At 42.4% G+C, this 27,514-nt stretch overlaps 1 protein-coding gene across 3 annotated transcripts in view; it reads right to left on the bottom strand.

Annotated features, from left to right (window-relative positions):
* The window catches only part of mtx3 (metaxin 3), a 36,568-nt gene extending 16,312 nt beyond the window's left edge, over positions 1-20,256 (bottom strand). Inside the window, exons 1-5 of one of the 3 annotated variants that reach the window (XM_073048208.1) lie at positions 20,099-20,256; positions 16,321-16,390; positions 12,911-12,987; positions 6,248-6,340; positions 3,688-3,870 (exon numbers count right to left, since the gene is read on the bottom strand). In XM_073048208.1, the coding sequence (XP_072904309.1) occupies positions 3,688-3,870; positions 6,248-6,340; positions 12,911-12,987; positions 16,321-16,390; positions 20,099-20,254 (579 nt within the window). In that variant the 5' untranslated portion in view covers positions 20,255-20,256. The other 2 variants (XM_073048209.1, XM_073048210.1) reach the window with 2 other exon arrangements.
* Positions 20,257-27,514: the final 7,258 nt, after the last annotated feature.

Below are 27,514 nucleotides of genomic sequence, written 5' to 3'. Positions count from 1 at the left end.
GTGTACTGTGTCAGGTAGCTGTGGCACAGGTTTATTCATTTTTAATTGGGATTGTTGGCCTTAATCCAAAAAAAGTACAAGTAAGTTTTATCTTTCTAATTTTGTATTTGTTTTAAATTGGGTTAGAATGATACAATATATAAAACAGGCCTTCTTAGCCCACCTCACCCATGCCAAGACCCCCATCTCCTGCATCAGGCTCCTTCACCATTTGCTTTCACCCGTCCAAATGCAAAGCAATGGCTATGTTTCATTAGGAATTTGAAGAAATTTGATATGTCACCAAAGACACTCGTAAATTTCTACAGATGTACCATGGAAAGCATTCTAACTGGCTGCATCTCCGTCTGGTATGGAGGGGCCACTGCAAAGGATCGGAAAAACAGCAGAAAACTGCAAACTGAGCCAGCTCCATCGTGAGCTCTAGCCTCAAAAAGGCAGCATCCATCATCAAGGACCCCCATTACCCAGGACACGGCCTCCTCTCCTTGCCACCAGTAAGAAGGTGGTACATGAGTCCGAAGACACAAACGCAATGCTTTTTCCCCTCTGCCATCAAATTATCAGATTTCTGTATGGACAGTGAACCCGTGTAACACACACACGATTCTGGTTAATCAGGGCATCCACTTATTTGGGACAACTCTCAAAGAAGACAAACAAATTGGGAAAATAGTCAGGATTTCCTTTGTTTATTTGGGACTTTGGGGCATGACACTGCTTAACTGGGATAGTTTCAAACCAGCATCAGTTGTGTGCACCTGTGTAGCTATTAGGTACTACACCACACAAACAGCAAACCGGGTTTTTTAAATAGTGTCGTTATGTGCACTTGTGTTCCATAGGCAGTGATTTTTGTCACTGATAGTTGGCATGAAACAAGCAGTAAAACAATTAAGAACTCTTATATTTACTGTGGTTTCAAGCATTTAGGATGGGAGATGCCTGAAACAGCCATGAGTGAAAATGAAACAGTTCCACTACTTCAACAAGTTAGCAACTATGAGGAATTCTTGAACCTTCCAGTCGAGATGGTGCCTGTGTACAACGTTTTTTTGGTAGTCATCTTCTGGATAGATCATGAACCCAGATATTTCACTTCTTTTTTTTAAATATATTTTACGTTTGCTTTTCATCTTGGATATGATTCTGGAACAGTCGGAGCCTATGATTTACTATTTGGATGCTTCAGCGCTCTGCGGTCTCCCAGAGGATTCTGGGAGGCAGAGGCAGCATGCGCGAAGCTTGTGCCAGGCAGGTTGTGGGACAGGACGTAAGTCGACGTTCGACTCCTGATTAAAGCTTTCATTGTTCGCCAACCAAAGCCACAAGAGAGTCTGAAACACCAAGGCAAATGTAGAGGGTGACCGCGACTGCCTGCCTTTTGATCGCTGGGGATCGCGTTGCCTGAGAGAGGAAAGGGGAGAGCCTGTTGTCGTGCCTGGAGAACGTTGCCCGGATTTTCTGCATTTGGGATATGGACTTTGACTACAGACTTCTTTTCCCTCAGTCTGATAACTTTGTTTTATTCTGTGTTTATCACCTGATCTTTCTCGTCTTTTTGTATGTGGGGGTAGGGATTCGAGGGCCTGTTCTTTTTTTGTTTCTTTCTTTTTGTGCGGTGGGGAGGTGATTTGAGGGTTAATGATCTTGCTGTCGCTGTTTTTCTTTCTTGGTTTCGTGGCTAACTGGAGAAGAATTTCAGAGTTTCATACTTTGATAATAAACAAACCTTTGAATCTTTGAACAATTGACAATCATCTTGATTTTTACAATGAAAATGGTAGATTTGGAGGATGCAATCATTGAAGGAATTGTCTGAAGACAGTCCACAATCTGCACTAGGTACCTGTGCTGATTTTGCTCATTTAGTCAATCAAAAGAACACAGTGTACACTGGATGAACTTCTCTGTCCATAACTATGAGGAACTAATTCAGTCCCATACTACTGTAGTAGCATTAGCAGTGTTCCATTTTTTTTCTGTGCTTTACTTAACTGCTCAGTTAGATGGTAGTTTGCCTCTTCATGTTTTTTTTTTACACCTTTCTGTTTTCATGAAACATCCATGGCTAGTTGGGCCAAAACGTAGCCCTGATGTGTCGCAATCCACTGCATCACAATACACCCCTTAGATCTTCCGTAAGTTCTTCTTCTCTCGCTTTGAAATTGCGTTCTCTAATTCGAGACTCCCCTCCCTTCGGGACAGAAGAGAAAATACTCAGGACAATCTGTGCCCCTCAATTTTGTAAATCTCTACAAGGTCATCTCTATGTTACTATAAGAATGAACCCAGTTTATTCAGAAGACCATGAGACGTAGGAACAGAAGTGAGTGAAGCAGAGCCAGAGGGCCAGAGGCAAGCCACTGCATGGGATGTGCCATTGCCAGATAGCAGAGGTGGCTGGCATTAAGAAAGTCCTACCACTGGCTAGAAATGGCAGGGCTGAGGGACAGCAGAGAGCTGCTGCTCGTGGCTGCACAAGAACAAGCGCTGAGCACGGGAGGAATAGAAGCAGGGGTCTATCACACCAGGCAAGACGCAAGATGCAGACTGAGCAAGGAATCTGCTGAAACCATCCAGCACATAGTAGCAGGGTGCAAGATGCCGACAGGGACAGCATACACTGACCGGCAAAAGCAAGTTGCAGGAATTGTGTACAGGAGCATCTGCACAGAGTATGGATTGGACACTCCCAAGTCCAAATGCGAAACACCGAGAAGATGGTGGAGAATGACAGAGTGAAGATCCTGTGGGACTTCCATATACAGACTGATAGACAGGCACCGGCCAACCAACCAGACACAGTAATACTGGATAAGGAACAGGAGGAAGCAATAGTAATGGATGTGGCAATCCCTAATGACTGTAACATCGGGAAGAAAGAATGTGAGAAGCTGGAGAAATACCAGGGCTTGAAAGAGCAGATAGAAAGGATGTGGAAGGCTAAAGCCAGAGTAAACCTGGTGGTGAGAGGATCACTTGGAGCTGAGACACCCAGACTGGGACAGTAACTCCAACAAACCTATGGAACATCTGAGATGTCAGTCCAGAAGAGCGCACTACTAGGAACAGCAAGGATACGCGCCGATCCCTCAAGCTCCCAGGCCTCTGGTAGAGGGCCCAAAATTGAGGGAGAAATATACGTACACACCACCGATAAGTGGTGAGAAATACCAAGGCTTGAAGAGCAGACAGATTATGTATTCACACACGCATACATGCACTTTGTGTAACTGACTTTTTTATATCATGTATTTCATTTTACTGCTGCTGCTAAGTTAACAAATTTCACGACATATGCTGGTGACATCAAAGCTGATTCCGATCTATAAAAACTCTTTCCATTCACCTTCCTGACAAAGTCCAGAACTGTCCTATCTTGTTCACTAAATGAATCGCCCAAAATGTTACATCTCAGTAACCAGAAATGTACGGAATAGACACGAAAAACAGGTGTGGAGACAGGAGAAGGCAAAATTAACTCTATACCATTTAAACAAAGGACTTGGCCGTTGCTGCCTCTGACCTGAACATTAACTCTGTTCCTCTTTGCACAGATGCTTCCCGAACTGCTGAGCACTTCTAGCATTTTGTCTTCCAATAACAACTTGAATAATTAGGAGCTTCAATATCAACATGTTAATTTAAACTAGTAAATAATCAAGAATTAGTAGGCTCCTTTACCTGCGTTTCCACCTCCTTGATGTTGTAGAAAGGTGGCTCTCCTCTGGACACAATTATCTGATTCATCGCAGATCTTGACATCTGCCCTGGGATGTAGAAATTCAATGGAAAGGGGATTCTCGAAGCAAACCACGGTCGGGTCAGATTGCAGTAATTCTCGATGTCAACCCAGAAAGCGTGCAGCTGCACAAAATTGTCATAAGCACCATTTATCAGCAATAACATGCAAAAGATATTCTAAACTTGTATAGTAAGAAGATGCTTGCTCAATAATCTTAGGTGGCATAGCGATTTGCTTCTCAACAGAATGTTTTAAACTCAAATTAGGATATCATAGAATTTAATTAGGCTGAATTATTAATATAACAAGTGACTCACTTAATCTTATGTTAAGTGTGTGAGGGAATAATTTCTTAAAGGTCAATTAGAAAGTGAATAACTGTATCAATAAATCAGTGAATTATAAAAGTGTGCCTTACATCTAATTCCACCAAATTTGCAGCACTTTGCTAAAATTATTTAATGTAATATGAAGCAATAGGTCCTACAAAAATCCTACAAAGGTTAGTGGATTCGGCCTGGTACATCATGGGTAAAGTCCTCCCCACCACTGCGCACATCTACATGAAACACTGTCGTAGGAAAGCTGCATCCATCAAAGATCCTCGCCACCCAGACCATGCTCTTCTCATGCTGCTGCCGTCAGGTAGAAGGTACAAGGGCCTCAGGACTCGCACCACCAGGTTCAACAACAGTTACTACCCCTCAACCATCAGGCTCTTGAACAAAAGGGGATAACTATACTCACTTGCCCATCCATTGAGATGTTCCCACAACCAACGATCTCACTTGATGGACACTTTATCTTGTTATTTCATGTTTTCGCTATTTATTGCATTTATTTATGTTTGCATTTGTACAATTTGTTGTCTCATGCATTCTGATCCTACAATTCTACAGATCTGCTGAGCATGCCTGCAGGAAATTGAATCTCAGGGTTGTATGTGGTGACAAATATGTACACTGATAATAAACTTTACATTGAACTTTTTACAACATTTCTCATATCCAGTGGCTTCTATCACTTTTCCGAGTTTCATTTCTACAGACATTGGCTCATATCCGAGGGGTTTTGAGTAAAATTGTTCATAAGTAAGTGGGTCACCCATTTTAAGTGGATAAGGTGAAAGTGTCATAGGCCTTTAGAACACTTTAACTATTACTTGTGGCAGAGGGTCTTTCCGTATTTTGAAGCAGAGGTAGACATTGATGCAGCAAACCCCAGAATGCCAATATCTTGCATTACTTTTGACACTGGAATATAGTTTTAACACTAAAAATTTAAAGTGCAACTCATACCTATTCCGTTTTTTGAGCACTGATGTCAACAAGTCCTTTTTTAAAGTTTAACATGAAAAACCTGCATGTAAGTAGCCCCTTAACACTTCTCTCAATACTTCTGCTTTAATGACTCACATTGAAGTGCAGTGTCTAATATAGCATCAAAATTGTCAGCCAGGTGACACAAACGCTGGAAACCTGCACAGTGACATCGCAACATTGCTAATAACTGGCATTCAGTAGCTTTCATGCTAGTAAATCCTTGACTCGTGTCGAACTGCTATAAGCCTGGGATTAACTGAGTGACGGATGCCAGCAAATGTGACTTTGTTCCTGGGTCCATCTTGAATTCAATAGCAAAGCTATTGGCTGGGATGTCCCAGCATTACACTAGAAATTCATATCTCCCACCCTGCATCAGTCAGTCTGTAGGCCAAAGGAAGTTATGCAGTTTTGTCTAGTGGTATTTTAATTAATCCTTGGTCTATTGATAAATTTTCAATTTCATTATTTAAACTATTGAAGGGATTTTGATACAGTGCAACCCTGTCTTATTTATATTTGTTCTGAGAGAGAGTGTGACAGAGAGATGTCGAAGTATTGGGATGGACAGTAGTTTTTGTGATGGACTCTAGATGGTGGTCTCTTGGGGCTTTGCTACTGCTTGCAAAGTGGGGGGGGCTTGATGCTTTTGCTGAAGCATATGGGGGGTGGAGGGGGAGAATTGATGCTTTTGTGTGGAAGGGGAGGCTTTGGGGCTCTAACATTTTCTCTCATTCATTCTTTGGGGTTTTTCTCCTGTTCCACGGATGTCTGCAAAAAGTAGGGATTTCAAGCTGTATACAGTCTCTGATGTTAAATTGAACCATTGAAGAGCAAATTTTTACTATCAAATTTTTTTTTAAGCAGTGAACCAAATTCCACAAAGGCAAATTTAAATTATTCAAACTGCCTTGGAAAGCAAAAGTAACTCACTTTTCCCCAGATCCTTTTGGAAAGAAAAAAAAAACATCACTAGATATCAAGGACAGATGTATCATGATGTTTGACGTGGAAGACTAACCAAAGCATGATTATTCAACAGTCCTTGAGATGGATGGAATAAAGATCACAGAACAGGGCTCATTAAATTAAGATCTGCAAGATTAAATGAAATGCAAATGAAAACTGTTTAACTGAGTAAGATCAGCAAAAATGTGCTACTGAAATTTATTTTTACCAAAGCTGGTCGTAGCTTCTCTTCGATCAGTGCAATAAATGCCAACGTGTCAGCTGCCTGTTTAGCTGTTAATTCATAGTCAGCATTATATTTCTGTCAAATGAAATAAATAGTGTAAATTAAAAGCCTTTACATTCTTGCAGTTTTTAAGCCTAGAATGGAACCAATTCAATGCTCTTCCAACTCTGTGTGTTGACAGCCCATCGCAGCCAGAAGCTGACTCAAATGATCCTTTCAGTGAGATCAGCAAATCAACTTTAACGCACATCTTCATTGCCATCACCATCTGTGTTAAGACACAGACTACATGTTTTTTGGCTAGCTGCTTCTTTGACAGAGATTTGTAGAGAATACATAGAACTTGAAATGCAGAAAATGGCTCCAGACTGGTCTATGCACATATGAATTCCTCACATTAACTCCTTCCCACTGTACACCAATATTCAATTCTATATTCTCTCATTCCGCATTCTTTCCTTTAAAATATTTACTAGTTTCAACCATTTAATAATGAACTCTATATTTTCACCAATTCTTTGCCTGGGCCGTCACTGACCGCCTTACATTGTACCTACTCGCTGTGATCCATACTATGAAACCCATCCTTTAATGTTCAAATTTGGTCTTCACCCACAGAAAAAGACAGCACAGTGGCACCAGGGCTGCCCAGAGCACAGAGGTCCCTGAAGCTGTAGGTGTTCAGTCGGTATGCATGAAGTTGCTGTGACTTCTGCTATGTGCCTAGTGTGAAGTCTGTATGCTCCACCCACAATCTCTGTTATGAGCCTTGGTTCCCTCCCTTATCAAAGCCATGCTGGTAGGCTTGGTATATTTAAAGTGGAGGTTGCTCAGTTCTTAATTAGAAAGGGCATCAAAGGTTATGAGGAAAAGGCAGGAGAAATAGAGTTGAGAAGGATAATAAATCAGCTGTTTGAATGACAGAGCAGACTCAATGGGCCAAATGGCCTAATTCTGCTCCTACGTCTATGATCTCTGTAAGTGACAGAAGAACCCAAGGGTGATTCATGGGTGTGTGGAGAGAATCAAGTTGCAGGGATACATGAAAAGTGAGGGGGGGGGGGGGGAGAAACAGGACTCTGATTATTCGTTCCCATGGGAGATGATGTTTCTCTTTGAAGAATGAGAGTGAATTGGCAGAACCGTACAAGATGATGAGGCATAGATTACATAGACACATTTTTCACAGGGCGGTGATGGGAGGAAAGTATGAGGTCGGTGTTGATGTCAGAGACAAATTTTTTTTTAAAACACAGAGTGGTGGGTACATGGCCAGGGGTGGTGAGAAACGGTTAAAAAAGAACTCAGGAACAGGAAGAGCCATGTAGGAGGGAAGGGTTAGACTGATCTCCATTTGCACTGCACCATGAGCCAAAGGGCCTGTACTGCTCTCTGCTCTATGACAAAGAATCCAGGACTGAAAAGCCTCCTTTTGTGAAGATCTCCCAATTGTTCAGCCTTTTTCTAATCCATTCAATTGTGGTAAACTACTGTACTGTACACATGTACAGAGGGATGGTCTGACGGAACATGGAGTTAAATGTGCAGAAAGAATAAGTAAATTTAGGAAGGACAACAAAATTCAAGGGGCGTCTAGCCCGATGGGAGTTCGGGGAGCTGGGTTAAGCACAATAGGCAGCAATTTAAACAGAGAGAGGAGAAATGGGCTAAAAATTCTATATCTGAATGCACGAAGTGTCAGAAATAAGGCGGACGAGCTTGAAGCTCAGGTGCGAATGGGTAACTATGATGTTGTTGGGATAACAGAGACATGGCTGCAGGGAGATCAGACCTGGGAAATGAATGTACAAGGGTATACGTGCTATCGTAGGGACAGAAATGTGGGCAGAGGGAGTGGGGTGGCCCTGTTGGTGAGGAATGAGATTCAGTTCTTTGCAAGGGAGGACATAGGATCAGGAGAAGTAGAGTCTGTGTGGATAGAACTGAGGAACAGTAAGGGCAAAAAGACCCTAATGGGTGTTGTCTACAGGCCACCAAACAGTAGCATGGATATTGGGTGCAAGTTGAATAGGGAGTTAACATTGGCATGTGGCAAAGGTAATGTTGCAGTAGTTATGGGGAATTTCAACATGCAGGTAAATTGAGAGAATCAGGTTGGTGCTGGACCCCAGGATAGAGAGTTTGTAGAGTGCCTACAGGATGCATTCTTGGAACAGCTTGTATGGGAGCCGATCAGGGACAAGGCTATTCTGGATTTAGTCTTGTGTAATAAACAGGATTTGATAAGCGATCTTGAAGTAAAGGAGCCATTAGGAGGTAGTGACCATAATATGTTAAGTTTTTATCTGCAATTTGAGAAGGATAAGGGCAGATCGGAGGTGTCAGTGTTGCAATTGAACAAAGGAGACTATGGAGCCATGAGGGAGGAGCTGGCCAAAGTTAACTGGATGGATATCCTAGCAGAAAAGACAGTGGAACAGCAATGGCAGGTATACTTGGGAATAATGCACAAGGTGCAAAATCAGTTCATCCCCCAGAGAAGGAAGGATTCAAAGGGGGAAAAGGGGCCACAGTGGTTGACAAAGGAAGTCAGAGATTGCATAGTATTAAAAAAAAGGAAGTATGACAGAGCTAAGGTGAGTGGGAGGACAGATGATTGGGAAATTTTTAAGGAACAACTTAACTAAAAAGGCAATACGGGGAGAAAAAATGAGGTACGAACGCAAGCTAGCCAGGAATATAAAGGAGGATAGCAAAAGCTTTTTTTAGGTATGTGAAGAGAAAGAAGATAGTTAAGAACAATGTTGGACCCTTGAAGAATGAATTGGGTGAAATTGTTATGGGGAACAGAGAAATGGCAGAAGAATTTAATATGTACTTTAGATCTGTTTTCACTAAGGAAGACATAAGCAATCTCCCAGATGTATGGATGGGCCAAGGACACAGAGTAACAGAGGAAATGAAACAGATTGACATTAGGAAGGAAACGGTGATGAGTAGACTGATGGGACTGAAGACTGACAAATCCCCAGGTCCAGATGGTCTGCATCCTAGGGTACTAAAGGAGGTGGCTCTGGAAATTGCGGATGCATTGGTAATCATTTTCCAATGTTCCTTAGATTCAGGATCAGTTCCTGAGGATTGGAGAATAGCTAATGTTATCCCATTTTTTAAGAAAGGAGGAAGGGAGAAAACAGAGAACTATCGTCCTGTCAGCCTAACATCAGTAGTGGGGAAGATGCTAGAGTCCATTATTAAAGATGAAATAGTGGCATATCTAGATAGCAGTGATAGGATTGGGCCGAGCCAGCATGGATTTACCAAGGGCAAATCATGCTTGACTAATCTATTGGAGTTTTTCGAGGATGTAACCAGGAAGTTAGACAAGGGAGATCCAGTGGATGTAGTGTACCTCGATCTTCAGAAGGCATTTGATAAGGTCCCACATAGGAGATTGGTGGGTAAAATCAGAGCACATGGCATTGGGGGGAAGATATTGACATGGATAGAAAACTGGTTGGCAGATAGAAAGCAAAGGGTAGCGGTGAATGGGTGTTTCTTGGATTGGCAGGTGGTGACTAGTGGGGTGCCACAGGGCTCGGTATTGGGATCACAGCTGTTTATGATTTACATAAAGGCGTTGAGAATAACATCAGCAAGTTTGCTGATGATACTAAGCTGGATGGCAGTGTGACATGTGATGAGGATGTTAGGAGAATTCAGGGTGACTTGGATAGGCTGAGTGAGTGGGCAGATACTTGGCAGATGACGTTTAATGTGAATAAGTGTGAGGTTATCCACTTTGGGAGTAAGAACAGGAAGGCAGATTATTATCTGAACGGTGTAGAGTTAGGTAAGGGAGAAATACAAAGAGATCTAGGAGTACTTGTTCATCAGTCACTGAAGGTGAATGAGCAAGTGCAGCAGGCAGTGAAGAAGGCTAATGGAATATTGGCCTTTATTACAAAGGGAATTGAGTACAAGAGCAAGGATATTCTTTTGCATTTGTACAGGGCCCTGGTGAGACCACACCTGGAGTATTGTGTACAGTTTTGGTCTCCAGGGTTAAGGAAGGACATCCTGGCTATAGAGGAAGTGCAGCGTAGATTCACGAGGTTAATTCCTGGGATGTCCAGACTGTCTTACGCAGAGAGGTTAGAGAGACTGGGCTTGTACACGCTGGAATTAAGGAGATTGAGAGGGGATCTGATTGCAACATTTAAGATTATTTAGGGATTGGACAAGATAGAGGTAGGAAATATGTTCCAGATGCTGGGAGAGTCCAGTACCAGAGGGCATGGTTTGAGAATAAGGGGTAGGTCATTTAGGACAGAGTTAAGGAAAAACTTCTTCTCCCGGAGAGTTGTGGGGGTCTGGAATGCACTGCCTCGGAAGGCAGTGGAGGCCAATTCTCTGGATGCTTTCAAGAAGGAGCTAGATAGGTATTTTATGGATAGGGGAATCAAGGGATATGGGGACAAGGCAGGGACCAGGTATTGATAGTAGATGATCAGCCATGATCTCAGAATGGTGGTGCAGGCTCGAAGGGCTGAATGGTCTACTTCTGCACCCATTGTCTATTGTCTACCGTAAAAACAAGGTTGCTTGTGAAGTTGACAGGTTAAAATTTAAACAAAAACCTTTCAGCCATCCCAAAGTCATTCACAGTCAAGAGAGCTCTCTGCTTTTAAAACAAGGTGAGCAAGTTGATAGCAAAAATAAAAATGCACTCAGTGGCCACTTTACCCCGTACCTCCTGTACCTAATAAAGTGACAGCATGGTATTCTGCTGCTGTAACCCATCCATTTCAAGGGTCAATGTGTTGTGCAACTACTGGCCATTTTATAGGTTGTTAAATTTATAATCTGCTGCCCATCCACTTCAAGATTTGACACATACATTCAGAGATGCTCTTCTGCACATCACTACGGTTATCTGAGTTACTGTCTCCTTCCTGTCAGCTTGAACCAGTCTGGCCGTTCTCTTCTGACCCTTCTCATTAAGGGGCATTTATGCCCCAGAACCACCACTCACTGGATGTTTTAATGGGTTTTTTTTGCACCATTCTCTGTAAACCCTACAGACTGTTGTGTGTGAAAATCCCCGGAGATCAGCAGTTTCTGAGATACTCAAACCACCCCATCTGGCACCAACAATCATTCCACGGTTGAAATTGCTTAGATCCCATTTCTTCCCCATTCTGATGTTTGGTCTGAACAACAACTGAACCTTTGACCATGTCTGCATGCTTTTATGTACCAGTTGCTGCCACATAATTGATTGATTAGGTATTTGCATTAACGAGGTGTACCTAATTGACTACTCATCTAACCAACTGATCAATATTATCTTGTAGCCCATAGCCATCTCCATTCCTATTCACTACACTCCAATTTTAATATCATCTGCAAATTTATGAATCATACCCACCAAGTTCTTATCAAATCATTCAAGCCAGCCCAATTACTGATCACAGGTCACAAGCTTTCAAGTACAAAATAATTCAACTATCACTTTTCTGCCTACTATTATAAAACCCAGTTTGGATCCAATTTGCCATCTTGTCCTGAATCCCATGGGCTCTAACTTTTTGATCCATCCCATCTCTCATTATTCCTTATCTTGCCAAGTTTAGATTAATCCTATACCTCATTCTACCCGTTCCCACCCCCAATAACTTCCCATCCACGGCATTAAACTTGGGCCTATAGTTACCAGGCTTAACCCTGCTGCTGCTCTTAAACCCAGAAATGACGTTTGCTGCCCTCATGTTATCTGGCTAAGAACACTTCAATAATCGGTTCGGACGCCAAATTCCCCTGCCTGACATCCCAAGCTGCTACGGGGGACAGGGGCTTCTTATCAGGTCCTAGGGATTTATCCATTGTTCAGTCTATTTAATACTTCATCCTTTTTAATGATGTTCTGAAATTTTGTCTTCTCACTCCGCGAACTCCCTAGCTACAAAGCACATCTCCTTAGTGAGTACAGATAAAAAGTATTCACCATGTCCTTTGGCTCCATTCACAGACTGCCGTTTTTGTTACTAAATTCTTTGATTGCCTCTTGCCTTACTAGATTGGACTTAATCTTCCTGGTGGTGGGTCCAATGTGTCAGAACCACCTCCTCTGTTCTCCTCACACTCATACCCACCTGGCGTAGGTACAGAAGGCCCAATCAGCAAAATCTGACTCCGTTTTGTCAGCTATCAAAGCTGTGAACATCATTTAACAATTTTTATTCAAAGGTCTCTGACATTCAGAGGTATTTAAAAGCTAAAGCGATTAATAAGGAACATGCCTCCATTTGCTTCTCTGTAGTACCACATATCACCATTAAAATCAATGGGGACTGAGATCCTTTGCCATTTCTGATCAATAAGACCTGAAGAGCTGTCACTTTGCTGTTTTAGGCATAAAGTTTCATGAATTATTGGGTCACTGTCATATTGAAATCAATGAAATGCAGGTAACAACCAGAGCTACACTTCATCATTGGCTGTACAGTATTCAGAAAATCAGTTATGGAACTATAAATGCAAAATTTAAAGACATATTATAAGTATCCTTGAACAAAGCTGCATCTGCACTGAACATTCTTCATACAAAATCCACTTTCTTTCATTACTAATTATTTTGCATGCAACCATTTGTATTTAATTAACATGGCACAACAAACATACCTGTTTCCTCAGGAAGTTCAGAATGTTATCAGGTTGCACAATATTTTTATTATCGGAAATCAATACAGGAATGTCCCCTAAAGGAAGGTAATTACCAGCATTATAAATCAGTTTTCACTATAAATAACATGTAGTGGCAGTGTTACCTGGACGATTGGATACTTAGGCTTAATTCTTACCACAGAAGAAAAGCATTTTGTTAGGGCAAGATTTCCATTTAACAAATAACATTTCAAAATTAAGCTTCAGACAATTTCCATATCCTCCTCTTGCCCTGAAGCTGTCTGTTTCCTTCATATGCACCAGTTTCTCTCTTGTACCAGAATATAATTCTGGGGGGAAAAAAACTTATTATATAATCCACAAGAGATTCTGCAGATGCTGGAAATTCAGAGTAACACACACAAGATGCTGGAGGAACTCAGCAGGTCAGGCAGCATCTATGGGAAGGAATAAAGAGTCAATGTTTTGTGCCAAGACTGTAAAGGAGGGGAGAAGAAGCCAGAATAAGTCGGTGCAGGGGGGAAAGGAGTACAAGCTACCCATGGTCAACTCTTCTCTCCTCGTAGTTCCCTTCTTCTTTGCCCCTTTACCATTTACACTCATCACCTCCCAACTTCTCATTTCAGCCCCCCTCCCCCACCCACCATTCCCCTCACCTGTCAGTTTATAATCCAAGCCCTCCCCACCTCTTATTCTGGCTTCTTCTCTCTTCTTTCCCGTCCCGATGAAGGGTCTTGGCCCAAAACGTTGACTGTTGATTCCTTTCCAAGGATGTTGCCGGATCAGCTGAGTTCCTCCAGCATTTTGTGTGTGTTACTCTTTTTATAAAATGGAAAGGTAGACAAAAAAAAAGTAACATGCCACGCTCACTGCAATTTAAAGAAATGAGAGGTAAATTCACTGAAACTTAAATGGAGTCAAAAATTAAGATCAGGTTCCTGCTCTTTTTTTCAGCCATCCGACAGCAAGATGGGGAGAAATTACTTTACCTGGAGCACTGTGAATATCCAGAAATTTGTGCCTCAAATGTTCATCAAGGTGGAAATGGACAGAGTTTTGGACATTAAAAGAATTAATGGATATCGGGACTGGGCAGGGCTTCCAGCATCCTTTCCAATGACAGAGAAGGCTTAAGAAACCTTGGTGGCTACACAACCAACAGCTTTTACACTGATTTTTTTCCCCCAAGTTAACAATGGGGTGGTTGGATATCCATTAAATGGCCTTATTTGTACATTCTTATAGCTTATCATATTTTTTTCCACACACATAAGGAACGGCAGTTTTCCAAATTGTCAGAAAACCTGGATTGGGGAGGATGCCTTATGAGAATAGGTTGCGTGAACTCTGCTTTTTCTCCTTGGAGCGACGGAGGATGAGAGGTGACCTGATAGAGGTGTACAAGATGATGAGAGGCATTGATCGTGTGGATAGTCAGAGGCTTTTCCCAGGGCTGAAATGGCTGACCCAAGAGGGCACAGTAATAAGTTGCTTGGAAGCAGGTACAGAGGAGATGTCAGGGGTAAGTTGTTTTTTTTACTCAGAGAGTGGCGAGTGCGTGGAATGGGCTGCCGGCGACGGTGGTGATAGAGGGTTATGGGTAACCCTAGGTAATTTCTAAGGTAAGGACATGTTTGGCACAGTTTTGTGGGCCGAAGGGCCTGTACTGTGCTGTAGGCTTTCTATATTTCTAAAACCTGTAACCAGGAATGTTGAGCTGTCCTTGCTTAATCATCATTCATGATAAATTAGGAAATCATACTTCAACATGTCTCCTTGTGACCACATCTCTGCCTTCCTAATACTAGCTGCTTTATAATTTTGGATGGCACTAAATTTAGTAGGTATTGTTGTATTTCAGTCACACAATAAAAACAAAAATCACAAAATTCCTGTGAAAATAAAGTCCCAAAGGATGTTCTTCCTCACAAGTTTATCTTGAAATTTTGATGATGATAATAAAAATAAATCCCTCCATCATTATATTACCCGTTCATAAATACACAGACTTTTATTCATAGATTTCCTCTTCAGCAAATCAACAACCTTGGTTATGGGGACAGCAGCAAATAAATCAGTTCAGATAATGTCTTCAGTATAGCTCAGTTTATCAGACATCCTTGGGATCTGGCCAAAAACCTTGCATGAGCTGAGACAGCTCTTGACCCCTCTTTTAGGAGAGATGAATATCGAAGCAGAGCTGCATGTGCATTATCCTACTATCACCCTATTTTTGAAATCCAGATTCTCTGACTGGTGTTAATTTAAAACCAAACATGTGAAAACAAAAAACAAACAGAAAATCCTAGTACAGGACACAAGCCAACACGACAGTAAGTCATCGTTCAGTCTATATTCAAGTAATAATAGATATACAATATAAAATGCTGAATAAGTTTGATTTTAAAATAGCATTTGTACACAAGTGGCTTCTTTAATAACCTGTGTCTACAGGCTTCCATTTATTTTGGAGAGTTTATTAGGAAGTTATGTACTGTATTATGAAAAGTCTTTGGCACATATATATAGCTTGGGTGGCTAAGACTTTTGGACAGTACTGTACTTGTCAGCGTGGAGCAGAGAGAGAGTTTGTAAATCTGGCGGGAGCAAAGGATGCTGGAAATGCTGAGGGTATGGCGCTGTAGGAGGATGTGGGGCATATGGCAGAGGAGGGGGGCCGAGGCAGGAGGTGGTGTGGGTGCAAACACACCCAGCCCTCGGACTCCAGGCAAGCTCTGTTGTTTGGAATCAATTGATTTATTGATCATTACAGAATGTCCCCTTGGTGCTTCCCGCTCCCTCCCCTCTCCCTTCCCTTTTCCCCCCAACCATGACTGTCCTCTCAGTCCACAAGAGACACCCATTATCAGAATCAGGTTAATCACTCTCACATCATGAAATTTGTTTTTTTCCCACAGCTGTACAGTGCAAAGCATAAAATTACTAGAGTACTGTGTAAAAGTCTTAGGCACCCTAGCTATATATATGCACCGAAGACATTTGCACAGTACTGTATGTATATTGAGCTCCAAATGAAACTGATGGATACTCTGGAAAGGCTTTTACAATTTTATCACGAGAGTATATTTGGATGGATGGGGGGTGGTGTGGTGGAGAGGAGATGTGGAAAGGGAGAAACTGTACCTCAGACAGTATGGCTGAAAAATATTTTAAACACATTCTCTCAGGTTATAACATGCTGACATAAGAACTTAGTTATTTTGTAAAATAAAAAAAATAATTTTTTTACTGCTGGCAAAACTTTGAAGTTCATGTGGATCAGAAAACATACTTTCTTTTCAGATGCAAGATCACCATTATGCACTGATTTAATTGCCGTGACAACTGTGTGGTTCCATTTAATGAAGTGTGAACATTTACTGCAGCTTAAAAACATAAGATGGTACCTGTAGGTGTTTTCCATGGATTATTAATGAAGTACACTTTCAGGGGAGCCCGTGAAAATTTGGCATAAGCCTGCAGTGAGAAGAGATGGGAGGTGTACGTTAGGCATAGGAAATGGTCATTTAAGTTTTTTTTTTAAGAAAAGATAATCAGGGGTCAAGGAACATTGCAACACACACAAGATGCTGGAGGAACTCAGCAGGCCAGGCAGCATCTATGGAAAAGAGTAAACAGTCAACGTTTTGGGCCGAGACCCTTCACCAGGATTTTTCATGCTTAAACCAAGTGAGTAGGATTAATTCTAATGTTTTTATGAATTCTCTGTCACTTTCAAGCATTTACTGCCTGTAGTGTGTTAAAAACAGAAGAAAGCTGTTTCTATCCTGCCCCTACTCTGATCTCGGCATTGCAGCTCCCTTCATGGTCAGAGCAAACCTGGCAGATTGTAGCAGTTTCTCTTCTATGAATGTAAATGAACCTCCAACACTGCATATAAACAGCCCAGTTCACAACTGTATTATGCAGCTACCTTGCATTTTGGCAGCACCTTTAACACAGTAAAATATTCCAAGATATTTCACAAATCTATTAACAGGTTAAAGTTGATTTTACAGAGATATTAAGACAAGTGACCAAATGCAAGGGCAAAGAGGGCGGCTTCACGGAAAGAACAGTAACAAGACGGAAGGAATTCCTGACCTCAGGAATCAGTCTGCTGAAGGAAGGCTGCACAGAGGCCATCAGGAATTTGCAAGAGGCTGGAAATGTAGGAACATAAACGATCTATCTCACAGGAACATAGCGTTGTGGGCTGCTTCATTGATAATGGAGTGGCCAGTTTAAGGGCGACTGGTGGCCGAATTAATTGAATTGAAGTTGAGAAATTGCCCTGTATAGTGGCCAACATGGTCAGGCCGAGGAAGTTCTGGGGGAAGCAGGACGCTGTACAAGTCTGGACATCATAGAAAACCTACAGCACAATACAGGCCCCTTGGCCTGCAATGCTGTGCTAAACATGTACTTACTTAAGAAATTACCTAGGCTTACCAATAGCCCTCTATTTTTCTAAGTTCCATGTACCTATCCAAGGGTCTCTTAAAAGACTCTATCATTTCCACCACCGTTGCCGGCAGCCCATTCCACGCACTCACCACTCTCTGTATCAAAAACAGACCCCTGACATCTCCTCTATACACACTTCCAAGCACCTTAAAACTGTGCCCTCTTGTGCTAGCCATTTCAGCCTCTGACTATCCACACGATCAATGCCTCTCATCATCTCATACACCTCTATCGGGTCACCTCTCATCTGCCGTCGCTCCAAGAAGAAAAGGCCGAGTTCACTCAACCTATTCTCATAAGGCATGCCCCCCAATCCAGGCAACATCCTTGTAAATCTCCTCTGCACCCTTTCTATGGCTTCCACATCCTTCCTGTAATGAGGTGACCAGAACTGAGCACAGTACTCCAAGTGAGGTCCAACCAGGGTCCTACATAACAGAAACATTACCTCTTGGCTCTTGTAATGACCATTTTTTAATTTTATATCACAAGTTTTAACATTTCTCAAGTCATTCTAGATGACAGACCTCAAGGGAAAGCCTATTTTTCTGCATTAAGAAAAAATGGAGAAAAACTCCAGATGAAGGATATCGATCTGTAATGTCTACTGTCCATTGCACCGCCACGGATGCTGCCCGACCTGCTGTGCTCCCCCAGTAGATTGTTTTTGCACCTGATTCCAGTGTCTGTGGCCTCTCGGCTCTCCAGAAATCCATCAGGTACAGAAGGACAATGTCCACTGAAGCCTGTTTAAGGCAGTAACCCAACTAAGCGTTTTGTCAATAGTCCAATTGGGAATGTGAAATTTGTGATGTGCCTCCTACTTTGTAACTGCCTCGGAACCTGTCCATCCTTTACTGCAGCCACTAAACAATGCAGTGGTATATTTGTGTCTTCTTCAATAAATTGAGATCTTATTCTGCTGTAACATTTTAGGTAGAATCAATTTATAGAAAAGCACAGAATATATTTTAAAGGAATGCAAACAAAAGATTAAAAAAATAAACTCAGGGTACTCAGCGTGATATTAACTAACTTGAAACAGGCAACGTTCACCTAAAACTGCTAAACTATTTGTGTAAACACAAGAAAATCTGCAGATGCTGGAAATCCAAGCAACACACACAAAATGCTGGAGGAACTCAGCAGGCCAGGCAGCATCTATGGAAAAGAGTAAACAGTTGATGTTTTAGACTGAGACTCTTTATCAGGACTGGGGGGAAAAAGATGAGAAGTCAGAGCAAGAGGTGAGGGGAAGAGAGTTAAGATTTACGTACACTTCTGAGAGATTTATTCTCATTAACCTTCCTACAAGACAGAACCACCTAAATCTGTTCCGTGACAGCGTAAACATCATAGTGGACTGAATTGAAATATGTTTGTTTTAATTCTGTGTTTAGACTGCTACATCACCAGATTCCTTCACAGCAGATTCAGAGTTTGGCACTTCTCTAAATTAGAATGAGTTGGTTCTACCCAGCACCCACAGAGCTGTATTCTCCATCCATCTCTTTGCTAAAAGCTCCTCAATTCTAATGAAATGCATCGAGTTTTTATTTCATTCACCCCTGGATCACTTATCTTTATAATGCAAGTTATATTGTCAATACGTTACTTTCAATTGCTCCCAAAATTAAATTTCTAATACATTCCTCTTCTTGTTATTACCTTGTAACACCGCAGTTAATTATCTACCTGTGCATTAAACAATGCCAAAACTACACTATTCTCTGATATGCACTTCCATACTCCGTGATGCAGATTAAACAATGAACATATACTAAAGCCTAATAACACGTAGACTTGTGTTTAGGAAAGGCAGTGATTTACAATAGTTTCATTATATGGTCTATTATCCACGGGCGTTTAAATACCCCGTGTCCTCCCTTATCCGATACATTTTACCCTCTATAGTCCGAGAGTTTATGCCTGACTTGCAAAGAGTCAGAACGCCAGAATGTTACATAGACACGTTATTTCCGTAACTCGTCTTCTCTGAGACAATACAACACGTATGAATTCAATGCAGAATTAAAACCCTTGGAGTCCCCAGGCCCCCCGTTCTGCCAGGGGCGGCCTGACCTTGAATGGCAGGTCACACGCCTCCAATACGCGCATACACGCAAGCAGGAGCTTGCTTAACGCCTCGCTTTATAATTTTGCTGCTTGACTAATGCCATGTATCCTATTTCCTCTTCCTCAGTGAGCGTCCGCTGCCGACGCCAGAAGCAATTAAACACGCGACTCCCGAGCGCCTCTGGAGTAACTTGCACGATTAGCGCACGAAACAAGAGCGAGTGGCTCTTTTTGTTTACCAGAATGATGAGCGAGTCGGTGTGTACAGAGGGCAGCCCCCAGTCTCCTCCCCAACACAGCAGCTCGATGGGCGACGCCATGCCTCCGCTCCGCTTGAGCCGGAACCACTCGCTGAGCCGGGCGAACCAGCAGCCGCTATCACAGGCAACCTGCCTGCTCCCAACCTGCTACGCAATGCAGGTCTCTCCCCTCCCACTGAACAATCACATGCGACCTTCTCCTTATTATTCTTTAGTTCGTTCGTTTTGAAGTAAATAGGCAATGTCAGTTTGAAGGCACAGACTGTGGTAGTGTTCATTTTCCATATTGCAGAAGGTGAGCTGCTTTTAAATAAGCCCATTTGCAAAACAATTTTTCTTAAAGGGGTCCTGCCCAATTGCGTAGATCTCTTTCTGTATTTACCATGTAAAGAGAGAATTTGAATCGTGTGTCATCATCACACAGTCTCCGGAAGTCAGTACAGCCAGTGAAACACTCTTGAAGTGTAATCACTAGTCTGACGCGAGCAAACACAGATGCTACCATAGCACAAAGCAACAACCTGGTCGGTTCGGGCATCTGCAACCAATCATCGGTCAACTTCATTTGCCATTAGGAATTTGGCGTAACGTGCGACAAAAACAACATGCATCGGTTATAAGAATGAAGATTTATATATATAAATAAACTTAGAGGTTAAAAGTACGAATAGGAATAAAATGTTCATAAATGCGTAAACAGCATCATATATTTACAATGTAAACAACATTACAACGTGCAACACCCAGAACGCGGGAGAAACTCAGCAGGTCAGGCACTTCAAAATGCTTACAGTACAGTGACTGAGGTAATGGAGAGAGGGGTGGGGTGGGGTGGCTAACTGGAGTGGTTGATCAGATTAATTGCCTGGGGGGAATAGTTTTTTTAATACATGCAAGTGCAGATGAGGTCTGGATTTAAGGTTTCAAACAGAGACAGTGGCACTGTATTATCAAATTGGAAAAATTCTGTTTTAATTCTTTAATTACCCAAATGGAAGATGCTTTTACTACACGTTTCATGCAATCAGTGGCTCTTTCATTCAGTCTTTTAGTGATTCTGTTAAAGTTATTATTCTACAGATTTATTGAGTATGCCCGCAAGAAAATGAATCTCAGGGTTGTATATGACGACACATATATTAGTCACTTTTTCATTCTCCTCAAAATCTTACACTCTCAGCACATACAGTGGACAATGTAAGAGAATGTGTTTTACTGATCTTCTCAAATCAATGCAAGCAGGCAGTAAACTAAGCTCATTAAGTCAAGTTGCCAACCTGGTGTATTGGAGGGGTCGTGACTGTCACATGACAGCACTGCCACCTGGTCGGAAGGCATGCCACCTGCCAATCAAGGTTTGACCCCTCCTCACCCATCAATGCACACCTCACCATTGGCCCCTTTAATTAGCCTTGTACTTGGCCTTGGGCAATTGGCCTTTGAAATCAGTTTAACTCTGCTGGCAGAGAGCCATTGGCCCCTCTGCGAATTACCTGGGCTGGACCGTCTAGCCCTCCTGCACTAAAAGGGTGCCACGTGTGGTGGGATCTCTCTTTGCCATCTCTGAGGGACCACTATGCTTCACTCCAGGCTGAGAACCGTGGAATGGCGCTGAAGAAATTGTTGGTGAGCTGTGCATTGAATAGGGCTGGGGGCGTTGATTATTGTCCCTAATAGCAGAGAGCCGTGCCTGCACAGAGTCAAGAGATGGCGGGTATCATACTGACTTTTCCCTTGGGGGTGTGTGTGTGTATATATATATACACACACACACGCCTGTGCTTTGTCCCACGCGATTTTCCCATGCTCGTTATTAATTGCCTGCGTGTTTTATTGCCGATCCGACTTTCCCCACGACTGCTGTAAATTGTGTGCATATTGTTTCTGTTGCCATTGTCCTACGTTTGCCTTCTGTAAATAAAATCCTTTACTACCAAGACTGTGTGTCCAGAGTCCTTGCCTTTGAGAACCTACCGAATCTGTTTCCTCACTTACTACACCTGGGTCAGGACCACAACTGACATTTTATGGGATGTAACATAAATAAGGTCTAAGATCATAAATTATTTCTAAGAATGGGAATAGCTCATCGGTCTAAACCTTCATGACTGGTCACAATCCCATCCTCTCCCACTGTGATTCTTGCTCTTTGAACCTTATTAAATCAAGTGCCTTCATATTTGAATTGTCTGTTACTTCCTGTGTTGCCATGACAGTTCTAGAATTAGGTGGAACCTTGAGATGAAGATTCTGCTAGCGAATATTTAACTACATTTTCTTTACACATCATGTCAGTAGCATCCAGTGCTTTTTGTTTATGTTTGTTTAGCTCTCTTTCCAATTTTGGAAAGCGATGGAATCTCTCTTCCCAATGTTCCCATCTCTAGACATTGCTCTTTTGCAAAATACTTGTTCAGTATTCTGCCGAGCACCAACACAGTTTTCATGTTCAATGAGCTGTCTCACAGCAACATTTGAAACAGAAACAGGCATAGATCACGTGGCCTCTCACTCCTACTCAGATGTTGAATAAGGTCGGGGTTGATCTCTGACCTCAGCTTCACTTTCCTGCACTGACCCACACTCTTAAGTCTAACCCTTACTAGAGGCAATATTCACTGGCCTACCTTCATCAATCCTGAGTTCCCTCTTTGAAACATTCAGGAAAAGTTGTGGCATGCAACCTGCCATGCACAAACCCATGCTAACTCTTGCTGATCAGGTTTTGACTAAGTGACGGTAGGGCTTGACCCTCAGAATTCTCTCCAGTAAGTTCCTTACAACTGCAAGTCAGACTCACCAGCTGTACTTCCCTGCCTTGTCCTTGCTAATTTTCTTGAACAAAGGAACAACGTTAGCACCCTCCAGCCTTCTGGAACTTCACCAGTGGCTAGTAATGAAGCAAATGTCATAAAAGGGCCTCTGCAATTTCTTTTCTGGTCTCTAAGGTCTAAGAGTGCACTTAGTCAGGCCCTGGGGTTTGCCCACATAAACCACTTCAAAGCTGCAATTATCTCCTTCCTTTTAATTGGCACTCATCCTAAGACCTCACTACCTATTACCCTCATGTCTTTGGCATCCATGATGTTCTCCTTAGTAAGCACTGAGGAGAAATAGGCATTAAAAATCTCAGCCATCTCCTGCGACTCCACACATTGGTGGCCCTATGGACTTTGAGGAGCTGTTCTCTCCCTATGTCAGCCTTCACTGTTAAAACATACAATATAATTGAAAAACTTCCTAAAACTACCTTTTGTCCTGCCAGCCAAATCTATCATATACCTGCTTTTTGCCCTCCTGGTTTCTCTCATAAACTCTTTATATTCATCAAGCTGCCTAAAAACAATGTAAACTTCATTCTTTTTCCCAACCAAAACCTTGATACCTCTCATCTGCCAGAATTCACTGAATTTGGTGTGCCTACCATTTCTTCTGGAAGAAATATGTTGCTTCTGGACTCAGAATTTGACACTTTCTAAAGCCACCAATTTGCCAACTGTACCCCTGCTTATAAATAGAGTAGCCCAGTGGATCCCGGATAGATCCAGTGTAAAGCACACACTCAGCAAATCTCTTGCATACACTCAATAACCGAACATCCATAGCCCTCTATACTCAAAGTCAAGTTGATTTTATTGACATATGCACAAGTACATGTATGAACAGGTGCAATGAAAACTTGCCGCAGCAACAGACACATAGCATCATATAAGTAGCATTCACAAGAAAGACAATTGCCCTCCTGTTCACGCCAGTCAAAGTGCTGAGGCACCCAATGCTCCCTCAGCACCACTACCTCCCCTCCTCCCTCCTGATGGATGAACATCACAGGCTACCACTGTCTACATCCCCTCCTTGCCCTGCACCTACCATCCACACCTCCAGATACCAACTGCTATCGTCCCAATCTTCACCATCCATCTACTCCCCAGTCATCATGGACTCAACTTCACTACTGAGCAGGTGAGAAGGGCTCCGGGGAAAGTCAGACACGGCAAAGCATTGGGACTGGATGGTATGAACTCCAGGATCCTGAGGGAGTGTGCTGAGCAGCTGTGAGGAGTTCTCCAGTGCACTTTCAATCTGAGTCTCAGTCTGGAAAGGGTCCCGACTGTGTGGAAAACAACAAGTGTGGCCCCAGTACGAAAGAAAGGCCAACTGGAAGTCTTGAATGACTACCAACCAATGGCCCTGACCTCACACATCATGAAGGCAGGTCCTGGCTCACCTACGACCCCTGAACAGATCAGCCCTCGATCTCCTGCTGTTTGCCTACCAGGAGCACATTGGAGTTGACGATACTGTTATGTACCTGCTGAACAGAGCTCATTTCCATTTGGAGAAGCAGGGCAGCACTATGAGGATCATGTTTATTGATTTCTCAAGTGCCTTCAATACCACTCAGCTCTCATTGCTGGGGGAGAAGCTCCATTCAATACAATACTTTCATTGTATCCTAAATAATGGACTACATGCCTGGCAGATCACAGCTTGTTTGGCTTCAGATCATGGCTATAAGCAGCACTGGCTCCCTTCCTGTTTATTCTGTGTACCTCGGACTTTAGATAGAACACTGAGTCATGTGATCTGCAGAGATTCTCTGGTAACTCAGCAATAGTTGGGCATATAAAGGAAGGATGGGAAGATGAGTACAGGGCCCTGGTGGAGGACTTTGTCAAATGGTGCAAGCTGAATCATCTGCAGCTCAGAATCAGTAAGACAAAGGAGATGGTGATGGACTTTAGGAAGACTAAGCCTGCACTGCTCCCGGTTACTATTGATAGTGAGGATGTAGATGTGGTGAAGACCTATAGGTACCTGGGGATGCACCTGGATGACAGATGAGTGGAGCACCAACACAGAGGCTGTGTACAAGAATGGCCAGAGTCACCTCTACTTCCTGAGGAGACTGAGGTCATTTGGAGTATGCAGGCCTCTCCTTCACATGTTCTACTAGTTTGTTGTCACCAGTACAATCTTTTATGTGGTAGTGTGCTGGGGCAATGGCATCAACACAGGAGAAGCCAACAGGTTCAATAAACTGATTAGAAAGGCTGGCTGCATTATAGGACAAACTGAACACACTGGAGGCAGAGGTAGAATAAAGGACCCTGCAGAAAACCCTGACAGCTCTGGACAATGTTTCTCGTCCTCTGCACGCCACCTTGGCCAAACAGAGGAGCACTTTCAATAATAGACTAAGACAATTGTGCTGCTCCAAAGAGTGCTATATGAGGTTATTCTTACCCTCGGCCATTAGGCTCTATAATGAGTCAGCCTATAGCTGGGGAAGTGATGACCCCTCCTGTTAGACTGTTTGTGGCAACTTATTTTTTATTCTTTCTACTTTTCTTTTATTATGGGTGCACTTGTAATGCTATTGTGTAGTTTCCTTTGGAAATATCTATCAAGTATCTAACTACAAGAAAAACACAATTGGAAGTAAAAAAGAAGTCCGTTTTAGTGCAAAGTGATCAAAACGGCCATAGCTAAACTCCAATGATTAGGTTTGAGCCAGTTGGTTCAAGAACCAAGTAGTGAAATATTCCTTTACTACTTTGATGCCTGAGAACATAGAACATCAATTCTACGTCAATTCTATAGTATGTCAAATAAATTCAAACAAAAAGAGGCAGGGAACATTGAGATCAAAGCAGAAGCTCTGGAAGCTGTACTTAATACTTGGAAAACAGATATCAGGAAGGTGTCATTGGCTGGCAACTGTGCATCTGATTGGAGAAAATGTGTGCTATGATGGCAGGAAAGAAGGAGATTGGAAACTTGCAACAACATGATACAGGCAACAATTAATTGACCTGTTGTCTGAATTTTTTTTTATTACTGTGGAACTTATTTTGAAGTTTATCAAAATTTTGTGCTTGTTATAAGTAGTGAACTGTTTCCTTTGCGATCATTGGACTTTCAAAGTAGTATTTCATAGTGACCTCTTCCAATCAACTCTGGCCAGTTCCACTCTCGTACCTTTGTAATTGCCTTTTAACCTCAACTCCTGCATTTTCGTTTATGCTATGTAATCTTTCACTCCCTTGCTTATCAAGAATATATTTCCCTATGCCTTAAAAACATTTAAAGGCTCTGCTTCCTCCTCCTTTGGAGGAAGAAAGTTTCAAAGAGTCAAAACCCTCAGAGATAACAAGACCCCATCTCTGAATGGGCTGCTCCTTGTTGAAGGACAGTAGAACCCCATGATTTTCCCACAAGAAGAAGCATTCTCTTGACATCTATCCTATCAAGGAAGGCTCAGAATCTTATGTAACCCTCAGGATTGGCCCGCGGCATTAGTCTGGGGAAGACAGTCTCCAGCCCCGCCAAACATGTGAAATCTGATGTGCAAAACCTCTTGTTTTTCATGGATGCTACGTGATGTGTTCCTGTGTTTCAGATCAGTACCACGAAATAACAGACAGTACACCATATGCAATTAAACGCTTTAGCTTTATAATTCTGAATTTGACTAGAGAATTAGTAAAGAAAAACAAAAAGAAAAGGGCCCATTTTAATGTAACAGTCTAATCTGCTTGTTGGAGCTCACGGGTTCCCGTCCGTTAGTCCTCCATCGATTTCCCCCTGACATCGCCGACTCCCGGTCCCATTCCAAGGCCACTCTGTCCTGTGGTCTATGACCTCTCCATTCTCACATCTTCTCTCTTCATCTCTCGCCAAACAAAAGCCCAAGAACACCTCGCTCTCAGGCACACAACAAGAAAAAACACTCCATTCATTGGACCACGCACATTCCAAAGCCCCCACTATCCCTAGTCATAAACCAAGCACTGCTGCTACAGAGAAACCATTACATTAGCAGTGAAACCTTTCCCAGGCCGTTACCCTTCCATTTCAAGCAATTCCCTCCCACTCTTCTAAATTTCCATGGAGACAAGACCATCCTAGCCTTACCAGACTTTCCTCTGAGAGTGCACACCTACAAGGGGTGATTGATAAGTCCGTGGCCTAAGGTAGAAGGAGATGAGTTATACAGCTCTCATTACGTGCACTTGCAGGGCAACTCTGAGTGATTATACAGAAAGTTTGAAGTTAATAACTCATCAGGGGTGATTGATAAGTTCGTGGCCTAGGATCAAAGGAAATGAGTTATTAACTTCAAACTTTCTACATAATCACTCAAAGAGTTGAACTGCATGTGCATGTAATGAGAGCTGTATTACTCATCTCGTCCTACTGTCGGCCATGAACTTATCAATCTCCCCTGCTGTGGACCACTTCTACAAAGAAGGGATCTGTATGCTCCACGACTGCTGGACTAAGTGTGTACATGTAGGATGGGACTATGTTGAAAAATAAATGTGCTAGGTTTTCTAAAATTGACTCCTTTTATCTTAGGCCACGAACTTATCAATCACCCATCTGTGGGCACTTTCTGGAGGTCCAAGATCCGTATGCTCCACGACCGCTGGACTAAGTATGTAAATGTACAAGGGGACTATGTTGAAAAATAAATGTGCTAGGTCTTCTAAAATTGACTCCTTCTACCTTAGGCCATAAATTTATCAATCACCCCTCGTATTCCAAGTGTTAATCAAGAAAACCTTTGATAAATTGCTTCCTTCCTAAAATATGGAGACTAATATTGTACACAGTTCTCCAGATCAGTGTGCAAAAGGTTATGTAGCATAACATTCCTATTTCTACATAATAACCTTTAGGTTGCTTTTGTAAGTTAGGCTGTATTTCAATTTATTGGATGTCTTGCATTAGTCTGGGTGCCAGTTTCTTTAAAATCTCCTTTAATTCAAAGGTCAAAGTAAAATGTATTATC

The sequence above is a fragment of the Hemitrygon akajei genome, chromosome 6 (genome assembly GCF_048418815.1).
Source record: "Hemitrygon akajei chromosome 6, sHemAka1.3, whole genome shotgun sequence".
In the NCBI taxonomy this organism is placed as follows: Eukaryota; Metazoa; Chordata; class Chondrichthyes; order Myliobatiformes; family Dasyatidae; genus Hemitrygon; species Hemitrygon akajei.
Note: the sequence above shows the minus strand (reverse complement) of the source record. Positions and strands in the feature narration are given on the sequence as shown.